The sequence below is a fragment of the Mus musculus genome, chromosome 1 (assembly GCF_000001635.26).
Source record: "Mus musculus strain C57BL/6J chromosome 1, GRCm38.p6 C57BL/6J".
Taxonomy (NCBI): Eukaryota; Metazoa; Chordata; class Mammalia; order Rodentia; family Muridae; genus Mus; species Mus musculus.
This window is the reverse complement of record NC_000067.6, coordinates 176,086,512-176,110,224: the sequence shown is the minus strand read 5'-3', so window position 1 is coordinate 176,110,224 and position 23,713 is coordinate 176,086,512. Positions and strand designations below refer to the sequence as shown.

General features: G+C 40.3%; 1 protein-coding gene across 15 annotated transcripts in view; it reads left to right on the top strand.

Moving 5' to 3' along the window:
• The window catches only part of Pld5 (phospholipase D family, member 5), a 319,212-nt gene that overhangs the window by 171,288 nt on the left and 124,211 nt on the right, over positions 1 to 23,713 (top strand). For 10 of the 15 annotated variants that reach the window (XM_006496897.4, XM_006496900.4, XM_030254898.1 and 7 more), the window contains one exon: positions 20,186 to 20,354. The exons of the other annotated variants lie outside the window; for them this stretch is intronic. In XM_006496897.4, coding sequence (XP_006496960.1) covers positions 20,186 to 20,354 — 169 coding nt within the window. The remainder of the gene's footprint in view (positions 1 to 20,185; positions 20,355 to 23,713) is intronic. 15 annotated transcript variants of the gene reach the window in all.

The following is a 23,713-nucleotide window of genomic DNA, read 5'->3' as shown; positions in this document are numbered from 1 at the left end:
TATTGCCTAGAGAACACTTTTTTTTTCTTCTATTGACTTCTGGTCCCTACCCATGAGCTACATGGCTAGGTGCAGCCACAGGAGACTCTGCATATGTCATAGGCCACTCCCTTATCATAACCTACTGAGCCGACTTCAGCGCAGGAAATGGTTCTTGAGATCACCTTACCTGTCTGACCAAGGGCTGCATTGATTTATTTATTTCTCATTTGATTTATTTTACAAAATCAGATAATGTTATATTACCTTCAAATTTAGATTTGATTGTTAAAACTATTTATGCACATAAATTTGGCAGAAACTAACTTAGTACCTTGTCCTGGTTAGCCTTTGCTGTCAACTTGACTCAGCCTACAGTCCTCTGAGAAGAGAATCCTCAATGGACAAATTCCCTGGATCAGTCTGGTCTGTGTGCATGTCTGTGAAGGGCCGTCTTGATTCTGTATTGATGTAGGAGAATGCAGCCCATTGTAGGTAGCAGCATTTCTCTGAGCAGAAGCCAGTGAGTAAGCCAGAGAAGAAGTCCAAATTCAATGTTCTGCTGGTTCTGGCCTCAAGAACTGAGTTCCTTCAATGATGGACTGTGACCTGAAGATAAAAGTCAAATTAACCCTTTCCTTCTCAGATTGCTTTTGGACAAAGGGTTTTATCACAGTAGAAAAAAAGGAAATTAGAAACGTGTTAAGAAAAGTCTCTGTATGTAGGTGTATGTGTTCCCTGAGAGGGAATCAACTGATAGAATTTATTTGATCATCCAGCACAATTCAGTCATGACAAAGTCATTCCATTTTTCCTCCCTCATCACCTTCCAGTGAAGCTTAAGTCACATTTGAACTGTGAAGAGGTACATTTACAAGGATGCCTGTCAATGGCACATGTTTGAAGATGATGCTTACTCTGCCTGGTGAACATGGAATACAACCGCTTAAAACATCTTCATGCTGAACAATGCTAGTCTCCAGGGATGAGGCTGCTGAAGGACTCATGAGGTACCTCATGGCTTCCAAGTGTCTCACTCCAACTGGGCCACTGCTTTCACACTTGTCCTTCTCAAAACCCACTATGTCATCTTCAAGCAGTACCAGTGATGTGCAACGTCACTGAATGAGGAAAACTCGGGTTGCTTTCCCAATCCTAGTTCTCACAAGAGTTTGAGGAGTCTTCTCAAGGCAAAGAGAATTTACCTAAACAAGGTGTTGGACTCCATAAAGGCCAAAAGTCACCAGTATTCATGAGGCACACATCAGTGCAGCACAGCACAGCTCTTGGTGCAGGGCAAAGAAGAATTTACTAAATAATATGATAAAGTAAGATGGCTTTGAGTTCTGAGAGTCACTGGAATTTAACATCAGGGGCAAGGGGTGGGGAGAGGGGGGAAAATGTAGAATATGAAGCAAAAGACTAGACTGCCACCTTCCAATTGTGACAAAGCAAAGTTTAATTGTTTTCTGGTTATTGGATAAAGAGTTAGTATCATGGCTGGCTTGTGGCTCATTGGTAGGTCACAATCCCTCTGGGTTCCATCCCTAGCATGGGAAGAACAATAACCAAGCTAATGTTAACAGACCTAAGTCATCCCCTCCATCTAATTCCTGGCCCTTACATCAGAAGTAGCTAATAGTGATAACTGACTCTCGATTAACTAAAAAATCACCAGGCTTTAATTTAAATTAGAGACAACTTAGATCTGAAGAGTGTTAGTTTAGAATTTATTTTAAAATAAATAAATCCAGCTAAAAACCAGATTCACAGATGCCCCAGTAGAGAAGTTGAAGCCCTTACCTTTAAAATATGCTACATCTTTGTAACTGTTTCTATCTCCAAAACTCCAGCCCCTAACTTTCCATCCTAGCCCTGGGTGGTTCTTCCTCCTCTTCATCATCATCATCATCATGGTCATTCCCTCATCTTCCTCGTTCGTCCTCCTTTTTTTTCTTCCCCCCTCTTCTTCCTCTTGTGCTAGGGACTGAAACCAGCAACTCACATGTGTTAAATATGTACTGTACCACCAAGCTCCATCCCCACCCTACAGGGCCGTCTAATTGACCTCTTGAAAAGTCCCTTGCCCTTCCTATGTTTCTGTTAGTCTTTATTTCCTATTTGCTCTAATGTGTGGAAATATTAAACCAAGAAAAAATATATCTTTCTGATTTTATAGATTCCCTGGCTGCTGTAGACTGACAGGGTAATGCAAAGAACAAAGGGGTTTGAGGAAGGAAGCCACTTGTTCATATCTTCCTGCCCTTCACCTCCAGATGAGATTGGAATTTTAGTCCAAGCTCTTGCTCCCTGGAAGCAGGAGCCTCTCCTCTCCAGCATCAATCTGCTTTGTTCACTCCCCATGGACTCCTCCTAGAGCAGATGCCTTGGGCGAAGACTTAGTACCAGCCATGGTGCATCCAATGTTTAGAAACTCAGACGATGCTGAGGGAGTGGCTGGATCTGTAAGCATTCTCGATAGCTAGATGACATCTGGCCATAGCAGCTATTCCCTCTTCATATCCAATGTGAAAATTCAATGTCCTCAAAAGTGCTGTGATCACTATTCCTGTTGTCAGCTTAACTACATCTAGAATTAACTGAAACCCATGACTAGGCACAGCTGAGAGATTTTTTTTTTTAACTAAATCATTTGAAATGAGAAGATATACCTTTAATCCGGGCCACACTTTCTGCGGGCAAGCCTATATAAAGGACATGGAAGAAGGAAGCTTGTTTTGTCTTTACCTGCTTACTCTCACTCTCTCTAGCAAGTCCATTCCTTTTCTGGCGTTAGAGTCTACCTCTTCAGGACCCTGGTTTATATTGAAGATCAGCAAAGATACCCAGCCTCATGGACTGAACAACTACTGGATTCTTGGATGTTTAATTGGTAGACAGCCATTGTTGGACTGACTGGCTGGGTCACAGCTGTAAGCCACTTAATAAATTTCCTTTCTCTGGATAGAGTTGGCAATTTCTCTAGCCTCCACTCAACTGCTACCTAGCAACAGTTTGCTAGCCACATGCAAGGTGTTGGCAAACCTGGAGTGTAAGGACCATTCTGTCTCTGTGTCTCTCTGTTTTTCTCTCTCTCTCGACAGGGACAGACAGACAGACAGACACATTCAGAGAACCCTGGCAAATACAAGCACATTCCATCTATAATCTGCAGAGAATACTAGCTATAATTGTAAAGCTTGACAGGCACAGTGCCTTTCTCTAAAGCAACAGAACACGCCCCTCCCCCATAGTTGTTCTTTATTTAAAACATTTTCAGGTTTTCATCTGCCCAAGTCATCTGTGCAGAAGGAAGGATCAGACATGACCAATTCAAACTCAACATGAGCTCTCTGCAGCTGCTCTCTATGAAAGTCATTTTAAGCTATGACTAGTAACCTGACACTCCAGAGGCTGAGGCAGGATGACCTGAGTTGGAGTCTAGCCTGGGTTGCTTACTGAGATCCTATCTTAAAAACACACACACACACACACACACACAAAGAACACTGCAAATAAGCAAGCAACGAAAATCATTTTAAGTGCTAATGAAAGTAAAACCCCTGTGAGAAAAATAAAGCATCAGACATTGAAGCCACGGGCTGGAGAGGCTTGCTACTCTTGCAGAGAACCTGGGTTCAGTTCTTAGCACCATGTCAAGTGGCTCACAACCTCCTATAACTCCAGCTCCTGGGGATCCAGTGACTCTGGCCTCACTAGAGTGCACAATACGCTCATACCCACACACAGCTACACATAATTCAAAATAGTAAAATTAAAAATAAAATGAAGCCACGTGTACTGGCTCACATCTGTAAACCCAGCACTGAGGACTTAGAAAACTAAGCAGAGTGATTATGGCCTCAAGCCTGAGCTACATAGCAAGGCTTCATTTCAAAAAGAAACAACCAAAGAAGCAAAAAAAAAAAAAAAAAAAAAAAAAAAAAAAAAAAAACCAAGAAATAAAATTAAAGACATTGATAAATACATCTTCCAGGCCTCCTACTAAGAGCAATGTACAATGAGTTTAGCATTATAGTGAGTGAAATAACAGATGATAATACTTGGAATTTTAAAATTAACACAGGAGTTAAGTCTATACTAATTAAATAGTTTTTAATATGAAAGGGTGATTATTACAAACGGTTGTTATTTAACAAATATAGAAGTGGGCAGGAGCGGTGGACAGGGTCCTTTCAGCTTCCATCTGCACCCAGAAGCTGGGGCTGTTCAATAGCCCTCTGTGTACAGATCCTGCCTGGGTAGAGCAGGTCTCCAGGGAGAGCTCTAACTCCCAGGCTTGGAGGTGAGATCGCAATTATCTCTCTGGTGACTGTCTAAGCCAACACCAGCCAGGAGTACATATGGCACAAGAGCAGTAGAGCAGCTGGGACAAGGTCCTTCCTGCCTCAATCTGCACCCAGGAGCTGGGGCTGTTCTATAGCCCTCTGTCCTGCCAAGGGGGAGTTGGTCTCCCAGGAGTGCTGAAACAGGTTTACAGGACCACAGGAAGGACAAGCTGAAGCTAGAGACAGCTAGACCAACTAACACCAGAGATAACCAGATAACCAGATGGCAAAAGGCAAGCACAACAACCTTACCAACAGGAACCAAGGCTACATGGCATCATCAAAACCCAGTTCTCCCACAACAGCAAATCCTGGATACCCCAACACACTGGATAAGCAAGATTTGGATTTAAAATCACATCTCATGATTCTGATAGACAACTTTGAGAAGGACATAAATAACTCCCTTAAAGAAATAGAGGAGAACACAGGTTAACAGGTAGAAGACCTTAAAGAGGAAACATAAAATTCCCTTCAAGAATTACAATAAGACACAACCAAACAGTTCCAAACAGGTGAAGGAATTGAACAAAACCACCAGGGTCAAAAAAATGGAAGTAGAAACAATAAAGAAATCACAAATGGAGACAACTCTGGAGATAGAAAACTTAGGAAAGTGGTCAGGAGTTATAGATGTGAGCATCACCAACATAATACAAGAGAAATAAGAGAGAATCACAGGTGCAGAAGATACTATAGAAAACATTGACACAAGAGTCAAAGAATATGCAAAATGCAAAAAGCTCCTAACCCAAAACACCCAGGAAATCCAAGACACAATGAGAAGCCAAACCTAAGGATAGTGGGGATAGAAGAGAGTGAAGATTTCCAACTTAAAGGGCCAGCAAATATCTTCAACAAAATTATAGAAGAAAACTTCCCCAACCCAAAGAAAGAAATGCCAGTGAACATACAAGAAACATACAGAACTCCAAATAGATTGGACCAAAAAAGAAATTCCTACTTTCATATAATAATCAAAACACAAAATGCACAAAACAAAGAAAGAATACTAAAAGCAATAAGGGGAAAAGGCCAAGTAACATATATAGGTAGACCTATCAGAATTAAACCAGACTTCTTAATAGAAATTATGAAAGTGTGAAGATGTTGGGCAGATGTCATACAGATGCTAAGAGAACACACATGCCATCCTACACTATTATACCCAGCAAAATTGTCAATTACCATAGTTGGAGAAAACAAGGTATTCCATGGCAAAAACAAATTTACATAATATCTTTCCACAAATCCAGCCCGTCAAAGGATAATAAATAGAAAACTCCAACACAAGGAGGTAAACTATACCCTAGAAATAGCAAGAAAATAATCTTCTTTTAACTAACCAAAAAGAAGATAGCCACATAAACATAATTCCACCTCTAACAACAAAAATTACAGGAAGAAACAATCACTTTTCCTTAATAACAATAGACTCAATTCCCCAAGAAAAAGACATAGACTAACAGACTAGCTACATTAACAGGACCCAACATTTTCTGCATACAGAAAACCCACCTCAGTGACAAAAACAGACACTGCCCCAGAGTAAAAAGCTGAAAAGCAGTTTTCCAAGCAAATGATCCCAAGAAACAAGCTGGACTAGCCATTCTAATAGCAAATAAAATTGACTTTCAACTTAAAGTTATAAAAAATATAATGAGTGACACTTCATACTAATCAAAGGTAAAATTCTACCAAAGTGAACTCTCAGTTCTGAACATCTATGCTCCAAATGCAAGGGCACCCACATTCGTAAAAGAAACTTTGCTAAAGCTCAAAGCAGACATTCTACCTCACACAATAATAGTGGGAGACTTCAACACTCCACTCTCATCAATGAACAGATCATGGAAACAGAAACTAAACAGAGGCACAGTGAAACTAACAGAAGTTATGAACCAAATGGATTTAACAGATATCTACAGAATATTTTATCCTAAAACAAATGAATATACCTTCTTCTCAGCACCTCACGATACCTTCTCCAAAATTGGCCATATAATTCCTCACAAAACAGGCCTCAACTGATACAAGAAGACTGAAATAATCCCATGAATCCTATCAGACCATCATGGGGGTCTGGTCTTCAGTAACAACAAAAATAATAGAAAACTCACATATACGTGAAAGCTGAACAACACTCTACTCAATGATACCTTGGTCAAGGAAGAAATAAAGAAAAAAATTAAAGACATTTTAGAATTTAATGAAAATGAAGCCACAACATACTTAAACTTATGGGACACAATAAAAGCCATGCTAAGAGGAAAACCCATAGCTCCGAGTGCCTCCAAAAAGAAACTGGATGGAGCATACACTAGCAGCTTGACAGCACAGCTGAAAGCTCTAGAACAAAAAGAAGCAAATACACCAAGAGGAGTAGATGGCAGGAAATAATCAAACTCAGGGCAGAAATCAACCAAGTAGAAATAAAAAGAACTGTACAACGAGTCAACAAAACCAGGAGCTGATTCTTTGAGAAAATCAACAAGATAGATAATCCCTTAGCCAAACTAACCAGAGAGCACAGAGACAGTATCAAATCAACACAGTCAGTAGTGAAAAGGGAGACATAACAACAGAAACTGAAGAAATTAAAAAACAAAACAAAACAAAACAAAACTCATCAGATCCTACTACAAAAGCCTAAACTCAACAAAACTTGAAAATCTGAATGAAATGGACAATTTTCTAGACAGATATCAGTTACCAAAGTTAAATCAGGATCAGATAAATTATCTAAACAGTTTCATAACCACTAAAGAAATAGAAGCAGTCATTAATAGTCTCCCAACCAAAAAAAAAAAGCCCAGGACCAGATGGGTTTAGTGCAGAGTTCTATCGGACCTTCAAAGAAGACCTACTACCAATACTCTTCAAATTATTCCACAAAATAGAAACAGAAGGAACACTACACAATTTGTTCTATGAAGCAATAATTACTCTGATACCTAAACCACACAAAGACCCAACAAAGAAAGGGAACTTCAGACAATTTACCTTATGAATATCAATGCAAAAATACTCAATAAAATCCTTGAAAATTGAATCCAAGAACACATCAAAACGATCATCCATCATGATCAAGTAGGCTTCATCTCAGGGATGCAGGGATGATTCAATATACAGAAATCCATCAACATAATCCACTATATAAACAAACACAAAGGAGAAAAACACATGATCATTTCATTAGATGCTGAGAAAGTATTTGACAAGATCCAACACCCTTCATGATAAAAGTCTTAGAAAGATCAGGAATTCAAGTCTCATACCTAAATATAATAAAAACAATATACAGCAAACCAGTAGCCAACATCAAACTAAATGGAGAGAAATTTGAAGCAATCCCACTAAAATCAGGGACTAGACAAGGCTGCCCACTCTCTCCCTGCCTGTTCAATACCATATTCAAAGTTCTAGCCAGGGCAATTAAACAACAAAAGGAGGTCAAAGGTATACAAATTAGGAAGGAAGAAGTCAAAATATCACACTTGCAGATGATATGGTAGTATACTTAGTGACCCAAAAAATTCCACCAGAGAACTCTTAAACCTGATAAACAGCTTCACCAAAATGGCTGGATATAAAATTAATTCAAACAAATCAGTGGCCTTCCTCTACTCAAAGGATAAACAGGCTGGTAAAGAAATTGGGGAAACAACACCTTTCACAATAGTCACAAATAATATAAAATATCTTGGTGTGACTCTAACTTAGCAAGTGAAATATCTCTATAACAAGAACTTCACTTCTTTGAAGAAAGAAATTGAAGAAGATCTCAGAAGATGGAAAGATCTCCCATGATCATGTATTGATAGGATTAATATAGTAAAAATGGTCATCCTGCCAAAAACAATCTACACATTCAATGCAATCCCCATCAAAATTCCAAGTCAATTCTTTATAGAGTTAGAAAGAGCAATTTGCAAATTCATCTGGAATAACAAAAAAACCCAGGATAGGGAAAACTATTCTCAACAATAACAGAACTTCTTGGGGAATCACCATCCCTGACCTCAAGCTGTAAAGTAGCAGCCGGCAGATCAATGAAATAGAATTGAAGACCCAGAAATGAACATACACACCTATAGTCACTTGATCTTTGACAGAAGATGCTCCAACATGTTATAAAGACACATGCTCCACTATGTTCATAGCAGCCTTATTTATAATAGCCAGAAACTGGAAAGAACTCAGATGTCCTTCAACAGAAGAATGGATCCAGAAAATGTGGTACATTTACACTATGGAGTAATACTCAGGTATTAAAACCGATGAATTCATGAAATTCTCAGACAAATGGATGGATCTGTAGTATATCATCCTGAATGAGGTAACCCAATCACAAAAGAACACACATGCTATGCACTCAATGATAAGTGGATATTAGCCCAGAAGCTCAGAATACCCAAGATACAATTCACAGACTACATAAAGCTCAAGAAGAAGGAAGACCACAGTCCGGATACTTCAGTCCTTTTTAGAAGGGGGATCAAAATATCCATGGGAGGAGATACAGAGACAGTTTGGAGAAGGAACTGAAGCAAAGGCCATCTAGTGACTGTCTCACCTGGGGATCCATCCCATATACAGTCACCAAACCCAGACAGTATTGTGGATGCCAACAAGTACTTGCTGACAGTAGCCTAATATAGCTGTCTTCTAAGAAGCTCTGCCAGTGCCTGACAAATACAGAAGTGGAGACTCACAGCCATCCATTGGACTGAGCACAGGGTCCCCAATGGAGGAGCTAGAGAAAGGATAAAAGGAGCTAAAGGGGTTTGCAGCCCTATAGGAGGAACAACAATATGAACCAACCAGTAACCCCAGAACTCCCAGGGACTAAACCACGCAACAAAGAGTACACAAGGAGGAACTCAAGGCTTCAGCCGCGTATGTAGCAGAGGCTGGCCTTGTGGAACATCAATGAGAGGAGAGGCCCTTGGTCTTGTGAAGGCGTGATGCCCCAGTATAGGGGAATGTCAGCACAGGGAAGCTGGAGTGGGTGGGTTAGTGAGCAGGGGGAGACAGAGGGATGTAGGGGGAAGTTCAGAGGGGAAATGAAAAAGGGGGATAGTAAAAGGACCTTGATATAGCTGTCTCTTGTGAGGCTATGCCAGTGCCTGGCAAACACAGAAGTGGATGCTCACAGTCAGCTATTGGATGGAACACAGGGCCCCCAATGGAGGATCTAGAGAAAGTACCCTAGGAGCTAAAGGGGTCTGCAACCCTATAGGTAGAACAACCATATGAACTAGCCAATACCCCCAGAGCTTGTATCTCTAGCTGCATATGTAGCAGAAGATGGCCTAGTTAGGGGTGGGTGGGTAGGAGAGCTGGGGGGGTGGTGTGGGGGGCTTTCGGGATAGCATTTGAAATGTAAATGAAGAAAATACCTAATAAAAATTGGAAAAAATTGAAATGTAAATAAAGAAAATATCTAATAAAAAATATACAAGTGATAATAATTTTTAAAATGTCAATCTGCAGGCAGCTCAGTAAACCTGGTCATTCAAGAATCACAGATGGAAGTATATTAAATCACCAAATGAAATATTAAAGAGTAACTTACTTCTGCCTCCTAAGCCAGCTGTGCACAAATGACTAATTATAGAGGCCCTGGTTAGCTGAAGAAACAGTACACACCTACGGATACATATGAATAAACTTAATGTCACTACTAATGGGAGAAACCAATATCTCCCCACTACCTGCCCCAATACTCTGAAAACAATTCATCACCCATGTTGTTTCCCAGCCAAAAATATTTAACCTCAATCTAATCATGAGGTGAGGATCAAGTAAATCTAAATCCAGTACTATTCAGTGAAGGAAGTGGCCATGGAGCTAGTGAAATATCACTGCCCTGGGCTCTACTTGCAAAAGGTGAACTCTCCAAGGCTAACAGAGGGGAAAGACACAGCAAGCAAGCACATCAAGTATAGAAACAACAAAACAAATTATGAAACCGGGACAAAGATGTGGCCGGGACAAGGAAATTTGCGTGTTAAACAATAAAGCCACATTAATGTCCTATCTCCCGTGTGATATTGTATTTTGGTTATTTAGAAAAATTGACTTTCACAACATGGCATGGAGGCCCATATCTATAATCCCAACTCTTCGGAGGTTGAGTCAAGAGAATGGAAAGTTCAAATCCAGCTTGGTCACCACAGTGAGTTCTCCTCTCAAGAAAACAACAAAGCTCAGACTAACACTTAGAACACCTGTCAAGCTATCTATCGATTGATCCATACATGGATGGATGGATGGATGGATGGATGGATGGATGGATAGATAGGTTCAGAGAACCCTGGCAAGCACAAGTACATTCCATCTATAATCTAAAGAGATTTCACCTCTTACCAGCTTAGTATAGGGAAACACACACACAAGATTGTATGGTCTTAGTTCCTAGATTTAAAACGTTTGATCACAGTAAGTTTAGAGAATAAACACATATGATTAATAAAAGAATTCTATTTTAAATTTATTAACAAGATAAGAGGCTTTTTCCTACATCTGTTCCTTCGAGCTCCCTCAGCTCCCAGAGTCCATAGTTTATTTTAAAGCACCATGAGAAGAGACATAGCTTTTTGCTGCCTCCTGTTCTCCTACCCCTTTCTTCCCTATTATTTGGTGTCAGAAGGTGCTGTGGCCTTAGGCTGAGTTCTCCTAGAGACAGAGCAGCCCTCTGGGATTTGCCCCAAGACGCTTTTTAATGAGCTCTGCCTACTTTCTTTCTTCCCTTTCTGGAGACCATAGCTGCGGCGGTAATGGCATGTAAATGAGTTCTGAGCACTGACTAATTAGAGAGGGCCCCTGGAGAGGAGCCAGCTGTTGGTTGTAAAAGGAAATAAAATAACAGGTCACAGCAATAAGTCAAATCATTTCGAAGCTGATTTCTAGGCATTTTTCCTTGCCGGGAATACTCAGCAAACAGAGGAGGCAGTGAAGACCCTCAGATAAAGGGAGAGGACCAAAGAACAGTCACTGTTCTGGAATCTTCCCCTGGAATTCCTTTTTAAAGCAAATCTGAACCCCTGTGCATGTGCGTGCATGCACACACACACACACACACACACACACACACACACACACACACACATTTTGAGTGCTATCTCCATTTGTATTTTTACTCTAAATTCATAATTTGACATTCATTAAAGTAAAAATAAAGTTGGTTTTCCGATTTTCCAGGGAAGTGTACACTCCCTCTGTTCAGTTTTCTCCAGTACTTTCTTTCTGTCTTTCTCCGGTCTCCAGTCTCTACTAATCAAATCAATTAGGCATTTACTATATTTGACTTTAACCCAATTCTCTTGAAAATCTCTTCCATTGCCAAGACGTTAGACATGAAGAAACTAAAGCTATGTCAGATAAAGAAAGGGGATGACTGGCCAAAGGATCTATGGTCAAAGGACTCATCCATCTAAGGAGACCTTCTTTACCTTTCCCATGCCAAGGACACCACACTGGGACCGTTCTCACAGTTCTAAACCAGTGATGGCATCTTGGGAGCTCTTGACAATGGCTGTCACTGTATGAAGTTTTTGCTTTTATTAATTTTTTTCTTTTCTTTTTTTTTTTTTTCATTTTGAAGACAGGAGTCTTACTCTATATAGCACAGGCTGACTTCAATTTCCCAATCCTCCTGCCTCAGCCTTGTGAGTACTGCGATTATAAGCATACACCATCATGCCCAGCTTATTTCTAAAATTTAAAACATCTTTATTTATTTATAGGGCAGATACAGCCCTTCACTAAAATTTTTCTTTTAATGTGTCTATAGCTCAAAAGAGTCATGTATCTTTCTTCACTGGGTGAATTACCATGATATAAGTTCTAGAACATACAAGATCATAGATATAAACAGTTTCAAAAAATGTGAAGAATCTTGAGTGGTTACAATTGCATATGTGCACCGATGGGCATAAACTTATTCTGTGCACATCAACATGCTAAACAAAATGTGTGTGTGTGTGTGTGTGTGTGTGTGTTTGATTTCTGGTAATCAAATGACTTTCTGTGAATTTTAACTCAGTTTTGAATCTTCACCCTTGTCCAACTCTTCCAGCCTGAAAGACACACTCTTCCTCCTCCTCTCCCCCCCCCCTCCTTCTTCCTCAGTGGATTCCAGGTTCTTCTTTAGATCCTACATTGTAATCATTTAATTAATTACTTAAACAGTTGGTTTACTTGGGTCCTTTACAAGGTCTCCAGAAGTTGACTGAAAGGCAGCTTCTAATGGTTGTGTCTATAGGATAAGAATGAATGCTAGGTTGGGTCTGTACAGTTCTGTGGTAGAGTCCTTGCCTGCCATGTGGAAGACGTGGGTTCAATTCCCAGCACTTACAAAAAGCGAAGGACAGATCAGTGCCAAATCTGGGTTCTTGTTACTTCTTGCTTCCTGCTTTATAGCTTTCAAACCTCCCATGATTGATTGATTGATTGATTGATTGATTTCTGTTTCCAGTGTTTTCCTGCCCTTCTAGGTCATTTGTATCTGTTTAATTTTTCTCTACATTTCTCTGTCTCTCCTCTCTCTCTCTCTCTCTCTCTCTCTCTCTCTGTGTGTGTGTGTGTGGGGGGGGTTGGGTGGGTGTGGGTGGATGGGTGTGTGTGTGTGTGTCTGTTTGTTATTTTATTTTGCTTTGAGACAAGGTCTTGCTATATACTGAAGAATGGTCTTTAACTAGTGACCTGTCTGCCTCTGCCTCAGCCTCTGCCTTTGGCTTTCAGGGACTATGTGTGTGCCACCACATTCTGCTGGCTGATTTCTTGAAGCTGGGATCTGTAAACAAGTCTAGTCTCTTTGCTTAGTACTTCAAATGGAACTGCTTGGTAAGCTACTGTTCTGTGGAAATACTCCATTCAAGACTCACAGCCAAGAAATCTGCTGTAATTCTGGATCTAACAGAAATTCTTCTTGGATGAGGCATAGTATAAAGTCAAATCATGTACCCAGAATTAAAATGTGACCTGTGAGCACAGGTTGAAGACAGCATGGCTGACTATCTAGACAATAAGCAAACTATAGAATCTAAACCCACAATAAAGAAATAAATGTGTGCTATTTAATACCTCACAGTCCATTTATTCTGTCAGAGTCTCCAATCTAGCTAGGTCTAGAATGTCTCCACAGTCAAAATTCAGGATCACATTTCAATATGAAAATTCTCATTTTGAAAGCATAAGCAACATGAAGCTCAGTAGAAATGTTATTCAAAACACAAGCTAAGTCATGTGGATTGGTGTCTGCAGCCCTACAAGATTTGCACTTATGTAGGGCATTTGAGGGTAGGAAATTATTCCTTTTGGAGCTGGTGAGATGGCTCAGCAGGTATAGGCACTTGCTTGCACAGCCTGAAGACCTGACTTCAATCCCTAGAACCCACATGGTGGAAGGGAGAGCTGATCCCTGCGAGTTCTCCTTTAATCTCCCCCTCAACACATACACGTATACACACATTCACGTGCAAGTACACACCTTACAAATAAACAAACATTATTGAAGCAAGGAAATGATTTCTCTTGATAAGTGATGGTCTTTCAATGTTTCATTTTTCTCTTTTCCTTTGTTAGTATGTATTAACTCTCCAGAATGTTAGGTTTTATTATGACACTTCTTGCATATAATGACCTTGGTTCTGGCTCACTTCCTGTGAGTCTCTGTGTCTATCCCATTAGTACCTGTCCGCCTCCCCCTTGTCTTCCTCCTCCACATTCTTCTTTCTCCTCTTTCACTACTCTTTAAAGGCTTGCATGTGCCATCTTTGGGACGTATGAAGGAGCTACTTTGAGGTATGAAATAGGAGTGGCCATCTGAGTTACACTCTTTCCTTATTCTCTAGAGCTGTGACCTGTCATCCTTAAAGGGACTTTGTTGGCTCAAGCTCCACAACACAGTCCACTGCAGGGACAGTACGGGGGCAGTCGAACATGTGAGGGTCCATCTTTACTTGTTGGAATTTAACACCCTTATACTTGCACTGGAGATGATATCATGAACCATTAAATGTTTTTCAAATGTAATTTATCTGGAGTTGTGTTAGAGTCGATGTTTTCAAAGAATTAAACGTTACCAGCAACATTTCAGTCACAAGTGATTTTATCTTCAGGTCTGGATTGGTACCAATTGTCTTTTTTGTTTTCTTTCTCTAGATGGAAGATTCTAATGTAACCCCCTTTTTAGATGCTAAATTATAGGTTCAATATATTCTTGACACTTGCCATGAGGTTCAGACACTAGTTCTTGGTAAGAATTCATACCAAACTGCCTTTGGGAAAACCATGGAACACAGTGGTCTGTTGTCTTAGGGTTTTCATTGCTGTGAAGAGAACCCATGACCAAGGCAACTCTTATAAGGAAATCATTTAATTGGGCATGGTTTACAGTTTCAAAGGTTTAGTCCACTATCATCATGGTGAGAAGCATGAGACCCTTCAGGCAGACATTGTGCTAGAGAAGCCAAGACTTCTACACCTTGATCTGAAAGCATCCAGGAGACTCTTTTCCAAAGCCTGCCTACTCAGTGACACACTTCTTCCAACAAGGCCACACATATTCCAATGAGGCCACACCTCCTAATAGTGCCACTTCCCATGGGTCAAGCATATTCAAACCACCATGTCTACTGTTTTGTGAATTTTCTGTATTTATTTTCTCTCCATTGACCATGACAAATAAGCTACATATTATTAAAAGTATAGACTTGGCAACTTCTCCTGACTTCACAAGTGTGACCAACATTGATATTGAGAAGGCAGAAGGCTTTCAACATGGAGAGTTTGCGGAAAATGCAGCAGACCACCTTAGAAACCTGTGCTTTCTTGTAAAATGTGGTGGTCCACTCACCATACATACCCATTATTCTTGCACTGTAAAGAGTGGTGTATATGATATCATCTTGCTCTTGAAAAAATGAAAAATTACTTTGGAATTATTTACTATTTATGCAAGCATATAGCTTACTTTGATCCAGTCCACCCCACTCGATTTCTTTTCCTTCCTCTCCAAATTCTCCCCTTTTCTCCCTCAACTTCAATTTTCCTCTTCTTCTCTACTTCATCTCCCCTCTTTCTCCCTTTCAACTTCATTTCACTTCTCTCTTCACCTCTCAAATTTGGTACCTACTAAATTTGTTTAGTGTTTCCTGTATGCAAAACAGTTTAGGACCATTTATGGATCATGGGTAATAGTGTCTCAGAACCTGCATCCCTCAGCCATCAACCAATAGCACTCAACTAGGGAAGATTTCAGAGCCCTCCTTCATCTATGCTGGAATTCTGACTGGCTTGATCCTGTACAGGTCTTGTAAATACAGTTCCCAGCCCCTGTGAGCTCATGTATGGAATTGTCATACCCAGCAATGTTGTTTCACTACAGGAGTAATACTTCCTCTGGCTCTTACAATCTTCCTGTCCCCCTCTTTTGTGGGAAATAGAAACAACCTGGATATCAAAAGTAAATATAGCAAAATAAAATAAAAATTTAGACAGAAGCTCAATCTGCACCTTGAACTCAGAGATACACCTGATTCTGCTTCCCAATTCAGAGATCAATGGTATGAAAATTCTAAATGTTGCCCAAAGAAAAGATTCTGCTAAAATTTCTTTATTTTATTCCTTGTGTTCACAAATGATGAGAATGCTGAATTTGAATTAGAGATTAAGGAAAACAAAAACTTCAAAATCCAAGTTTACGAATCACCCATGAATTCTATATAGATTCAGTGAAAAGAACACTAGGATTTCCATATAAGATGAGGGATTCTGACTTATTTATATGCTCAGCAGAGACCACATGGCACTCTAGAAAGAATGGCTTGGCGTAAATCAATGTACAATTGTACCATCATTCTATGACCTTCAATTGTGTTTTCAGACTGATGGTGGGGGGGGATTCTTTACTGCTTGTTGTATGGTTTTCAAATATGTGAATTGTTTGTCAAGAGCCTGAAACTGCTGATGATCTCAAATCATTTATTCTCACTCTGTCTAGCTTCTATCAGATAATTGGACTTCACATGTGGATGGAATTAAAATATCTACTTTCAGCCAGTGTTTACTGCCTCTGTGTGTTTTAGAGTAGACAGCTTTTAACTCTCTCTCATCTTGACTTCCCAAACACTCATGTACTGAACCTGGCTTGGCTCCCTTCATGAATGGTCCCCCTGAACCTTCTCATTGGCTTCACATGCTACCAACCAGAAACGTAGGCATTCCTTTTACATCAGATTTTAGGGTGGTCTTCTTTTCAACTTTTCTACTTTTATAACCACATTAAATTCCATTTTACCCTCTTTTTCAAGTTACATATTATCTTTAACTGGCCCAATCCCTGTCTATCCAATTGTTCAGATTTTAATGAAAGATGGTTTACAGATTCTTTGAGAACCTCGTGCACAGTGTTTCAGGTACAGAGGATGTAAACCTGGACCAAAGAAACATGTTCTTTATTTCATACATACATAGAAATATGGACACATAGTCACACACAGAGAGAAACTCAGACACACACACAACACACACGGACAAAGATGCATACACAGACACAGATGCATACACAGAGAGAGAGAGACATACACACAAACACAGATGCACATATATAACAGACACACACATAAAACAGCACTCACAACAATGCATTACACAACACAGCACATATACACAGATGCACACATACACATACACAGATATACAGACACAGATGCATACATACACACACAGAGATACAGATGTGCATACATCACATACAAGCACAGATGTATATCACACACACAACACATACAAACACACAAAATACACAGATACACAACAATGAACTACAACACACAGAGAGATGCATACACCCAGGGATGCACCCATATAACATACAGACACAGATGTGCACAAGCACATACACATAGACACACAGACACAGATACAGAGACACACACACCCACACACACACCACCATACCACACAATCTAGGAAAACAATCTTGGACATGGAAATTTTGAGAGTGATGTATAGGATGGCAGGGGAAGAAAATGTTACCTTGTGCACTAATAATAAGGAAATGTCACCTCTGTCATGGTCATAGAGAAATGATGTTTAAATTAGAAATTAGAAAGTATGAGAGATCGTGCATGGCTGGTATAGAAATTGGGACATGAGGGTGCACTTGCTTCTTCAGAGTCCAGAGAGAAGGGCAGCAAAGGAAAAGGAAAAGGAAGATGCTACTGTAGTTCAAACCTCAGACAAGGCATTTGAATCCCATAGAGCTGCAGAGGCAGGCAGAGTGGAAATACATGCCATCCTCAGTGTGGGGGTGGAAGCAGCCTAAGGCCGGTGGAAACCGTGAGAAGCAAGTTCAAACTGGGCAAAGCCCTTGAATTCACTCTTTCAAATGATTAGTCCAACCATGGGGGGGGGGAAATGGTTTGAAAAAGAGCACAAGGCCCTGTCAGGAAACCATTGGTGGTGACTCTAGAGCCAGCTCAGAGTCAGCATGTAGTCCTTGCAGGAACATGAGTCCACGTGACCTGTCTGGTTCTTGTTTACATGTTTCTGTACTTCCAAAATGCCTGCTGCATGCTTTTCATTCCTATGTACTTAATTCAAACCTCCTGTTTTTCTTGCCAGAAGTATTTCAACCTCCTCCACCCTATTCTAGTCAACAGCTAATCCCCCATGTCTCCCTTCAGGTCACATGCAGGTTTGCTGCCAGAGTTAGCCCTTAGAAACCCATCCACTTGCTGCCAAATGCATTGAAACCATGTCCGAGCTCCTCCTCTCTGTCCACAGTCTCCATTGGATTGGCTCTTTGGATGTTTCTGGTCTCCTCCACCTCATGAGTTGCTACCTCACTCTCTTACCTTACTTGCTTCTTGGCTCACCAATTCACAAATGTCCAGATGTACTAATCCTTTCCCTCAACCCTGAGCAACTTTGTCTTCTGGCTTACTCGTCAAAGCTCCCGTGTCTCAGATTCATGTCAGATCCAGTCTCCTCCAATTCCAGGTGCCCTGCCTAGAATTACCATTTTCCTCTCTGCTCATGTTCCAATCAATCACTTCTTACCTACCCACATCTTATCTCTTACTATGGTATGCTTCCTACTCAAATCAGTGTGTCTGGGACAAGCTCTCTATCTGTTGTAAGTTCCTGAGGGGCAAGGAGGACGTTAACAGTCACTTTTGTGTCATATTTTGTGACTTGATTGTTCTTTCCTACTAGGGAATCAATTAACATTAGTGAGCTCTTGGATAGACACAGATTGATAGATAGCTCTCCAACATGGAGAATGTCTTGGGCCATGAACCCAAATCACAGTCTAGCTCTGACATTCCAGATTCATCCCTCATGAGTTTGTTGTTTGCAATATTTTTTTTTATTTCTGATTCAGGCTAAATGGGGTTTCAAAAGGATTACCAGTTAATAATCTTATTAAGAAATGCTAAATTGTGTGATAGAAGCTAAAACTCATTTGATAATCATCTACTGAATTCTGATTGTAAAGATGTGTGTGTGCGTGTGCGTGCACACGCGCTAAAAATCAATCCTATGACCTCATACATGATGAGTATATGATCTACCACTGAGCTCCGTTTCAGTCCTGAACTATGTACCTGTCTATGGGCATTCAACTGTGAATAAATAGGAACATTGTGATGAAAGCATTTAACACGTAATTTCATTCTCCATTTACAGAAGAATGTACATTTAGTAAACTGGAACAAAAATTTTTCATCCTTTCATTAAGAATCTATGTGTCTACAATAACAATCGATGAAAAATGGGGGGCATGAATTTAAAGAAGAATGGGGAGAGCTATAGGGGAGGGCTTGGAGGGAGAAAAGGGGAGGGGGGAAATATAGTAGTTAAAATGCAATCTCAAAAATGAACAACAAAGAATCTATGTCACTTAAATCAGTAGTGGGAAACAATCTGAAGTGCAATGCCAAAGAGAGGTGTCCATGGTAGACTTGTTCCCATTATATTAAAAATATACAAGCAGAAAGAACTCTAGGATGCTGTTGATTTATCTAAGTTATGATTATTACCATCATTTTACATATTCTATTTTGGTGGCAGGCTCTACACAATGTTTATCTATGTAGTCCTGGCTATTCTGGAACTTGCTCTGTACACCAGGCTGGCCTCAAACTCACAGGATCTACCTGCCTCTGCCTCTGCCTCCCAAGTGCTGAGCTTAGAGGTGGGCACCATTACCACCTAGGTATTTTACATATTCTTTATCTCTGACTTTAATGCAACTCTAAGTTTTGTAACTTTCTTCTCTGTGTTGCTTTTCTCCTTGAGCTGGGAGGCATCGAGAGGAGGGTTAAGCCGTAATAACTACATTTATTGAATTCCAATATATCCAACATTGTATTAGACAGTTCGGATATGAAAAATTTAATTCATGCTCTCAAACAGCTTTCAGAAGTGGTATTTTATAAAAGAATTGGATTGTGCCAGGGGAAACATTAGGAGTATGATTCTGAAGAGGAAAATACATTCATAGGAAGCACTGGTATATTTTCAGTTTCAAGATTAATTTAGAACCCATCAATGGCATGTGCTAGATTTTTCTGAAGTACAAGGAAAAACAGCATCAACTTTCAGAACACCTCAGGTTCGAGTATGGAATATGTAAGGGGAATTTGGTAGACAAACAGAAATTGTTATATATATATATATATATATATATATATATATATATATATATCCAAAAAACTTAAAGATTGCTTTCCATGTTTCTCTGAATGCAGGTGATAAGATCAATAGCTTCAAATTTAGCAAGTTTTATTTGTTTTGTTTTGTTTTGTTTTGTTTTGTTTTGTTTCAAAATCTTTTTTAAGAATTGCTCTTGTGGAAAACATTCCTGAAGGCCTTAACTACTCTGAAGATGCCCCGTTTCACTTACCGCTCTTCCAAGGCTGGATGAACTTGCTCAACATGGCCAAAAAGTCTGTGGACATAGTGTCTTCCCATTGGGACCTCAACCACACACACCCAGCTGCATGTCAGGTAAGCCACACCCTCTATGCTTGTGCTGGTTTTATGTGCATCTAACACTCCTTATTGTCCTTACCCTCAACAAGACCAGACCAGCTCAGTTTCCAAATCCCACCTCCCCCAAGAGCACAAGAGTTCTGTGTTTATTGTTTATGGAGCTGTGCCATGGTTAAGCATGTGTCATTCCACTACTATGATCACCCCAGGTTTGTGCAGGGCTAGATCATGTTCCATCTTTGTCTATAAGAGGCTCTGTGTAGAGTGCTGTGGAGCAGCATGGCTTTGAGGATGCCACCCACATCATAGCACCTTCCTACAGCACGGCCTAGAATTCTGTGTTGTATAGTTTGCGGGCTTACACATCTATCTGCCTGCTGAGACATGCATTTGGTCCAGTTGTGTTATACAATTCACTTTCATGCCTCTGAACTCACTTTTTAAAATAACAAAGTCCAACGTCTCAGGTTAGTTGGATATTTTTGGCTCTGTCACTTTTGTATAGATAAGAAAAGGTGATTTCAAATTAAATACTCTGAAGGAAAATGTAAAAGATCCTTATAACTTTAATGTCTTTTTCTTTATATTGGTAAGCTATGATGGTTTGCATTGAGCTATTACTCATGTATATGAATACTGGACTATATTTAAATGCCCTGTATGGGTCCTGGGTCAAATCAATTTTGTTTCTTTGCATACAAATCATATTGACAAGCCTTATCATCGCTCTTGATTGCTGTCTTGAAATGTGTTATTCATTCAATTATACCACTTTGGTTAGTTTAAAGTAGTGGTTATCAGAAAATAAGTAAAAACAAACAAAAACCATAACAGTCATACTGAAGACTTTGAGTAAGCTTATTAAAAGTACATTGTGTTCAGGACGTTCCTACTTCTACCACTTTAAGCATATGTTTCAGGCTGTATTGTTACATAGTGTATCATCCACAACTTAGTACTGGGAAAACAAATATCATCTACTTACTTGTGGTTCGGGGCAGGGTTTAGCAGACAAAAATCTATTCAGTGATTGGGGGATGGATTACCTGAGGCCAGAGGAGCCAGACTGAATGGAATACATTCAGCATCTCAACTGAGAGGGGGGGTGTGAAATGATGGTAATCTCTTAGAATTCTGTAAATGAACTTGAATTCTTTATATTGTGGTTGGATCCACAAAAGAAGAACAGAGACCCGTTAGCTTGAGATTTGGCATTCCAGAGTGCAGCATCTGTCCGTCGTATTTCATTGGTTTAAGCAAGTCACATGCACAAGATCCAGGAACACACACATCCAGGAACAGAGTAGACCAGCTGTTTACAGTCTTTAGAAGTGATACGACACTGACCACTTTCTGACCACAGCAATTTGTTCTCTTCCATGTGCAAATTACATATCAGTGCATCCTCAAATGGAATTGAATCCGTGGTATGAGAGCCTCACAGCTCTGGATCTGCATGTGGGATTCTATTGCTTTGGAAACACATAAGTTTAAAAGACTGCTTATATGCCCGAAGGACACCCCAAACACGCAGTGTCGAGACAGAGATGAGATGATCGTGGGCGCTGTTGTTCAAAAGGGGGGGGGGGGAGGAGAATATGGGCTAAGAAAGCTCATTCGTCATTAGTCTATGATGAGGCCAGATCCAGCCTGGCGCAAATCTTGACTTTCACAACTTTAGAAGCAGGAAAGTGTTCTAGGATCTAGCTGTGGCTTTTTTGTTAGTTGTTTTTTTGTTTGTTTGTTTGTTTGTTTGTTTGTTTGTTTTGAGAAGGATAGCCTAGGTACCCCTGGCTGTCCTGGAACTTGCGACACAGACTTGGCTGAGATCCTCCTGCTTCTGCCTCCCAAGTGCTGGGTTCAAGCCATGCGACCCTACCCTCAGCTAGGATCTAGTTCCTTACAAGTGGTTTCTAATCTGATCATTCCATATGCTGTGTGACTGTGTGTTTTTCTTTAATTGTGCAGTGAATAATTGATAGTAGATTCTCTCCCCCCCTCCCTCCCTCCCTCTCTCCCTCTCTCTCTTTCTTCCCCCTCCTCTCTCTTCGTCCTCCTTCTCCACCTTCTCCTCCTTCTCCCCCTTCTTCTTCTTTTTGAGATGGAGTCTTAAATAGCTCAAGCAGTTCTCAAATCTGCTGCATGGCTAAGGTTGACCTGACTGTGTGGCCCTCTTGTCTTTACCTTTCATGTTATGGGATTGCTGACATAAGCTGCCATATCTATGCAGTGCTGGGATTGAACCCAGCGTCTACTGAATTCTAGGCAAGCTCTCTACCCACTGAGTCATGTTCCCAATGCTCTTGTCATCTCTTTTAAAGAAACCATCTTTTATCTAATGGATAATAGTCAAACATGACAGTTATTTTTAAACTAACAGAGCCTGCAAATTGCTCGAGGGGACCATGAACAACAGAGAGATGAGCAGGAAGTATAACCCAAAGCACCTATTTATTACAGTGTGGCTGTAAGCAAAATATTCCACCGAACTCTACACTCTGGCAGGCAAGCCCAGCTCAGCAGCAGACAGACACAAGTAAACACGTCCCTGGGATTTGTTTCTCATCTAGATGGAGGCAAGCTTGTAAGAGTGAATAGTGCCTGTTATCAGCATGAATGATAAATGTGGACTTTACAAAAATATTGCCTGGAAACTGACATTCCTTTAAAATGTGTTATGTATTGGACTCCAAAGTACTGCATGTATGGATGTATGTGTATGCATATATATGTGTGCGAGGGTGCACATGTGTATGTGTGCCTGCCTGTGAAAGGAGAGAGGTCAACTTTAGGTACCATTCCTTAGAAACTGCACACCTCGTATAGAAAGACAGGGTCTCTGAATGGGTCACCTCAATGGTGACTGGCTGGACTGCTGAGCCAGTGAGCCCAGGGATCTGCCTTCGTCTACTCCTCCAGCACTGGAATTACACTAGCGCTGTACCAAGCCCAGATTATCCTGTGAGCCCTGGGAACTGAGCATGGGTCTTCATGTTTACCCCAAAAGCACCCATTGAGCTGTCTCCAAAGGATGCTGCTTTGATTCCCACCATACAACCCTCATTTCATCTTCCTCACATCTCCCTGGGGTCATCGGCCTTCGTGCCTGTTCCTTTCTATTCTTTGCACTGTCTCAAGGTCCAGTTGAAGGCTAGTAGATCCCACAGTGCTACAGCAACCATACCTTGAAATTAGTGAAAATGCTTGTCTAGGAAAAGGAGATTTTATTTCCTTCTTCCATGATGATGACTTTTTCTAATATGATATTAAAATTTACAGGACATTTGATTGCTAATTTATGAGATAAAATGATGGGATTTTTTTTATGAAATCAAGATGTTTTAGGAAAAGCCAAGAAATGTGGCTGCTGGGGA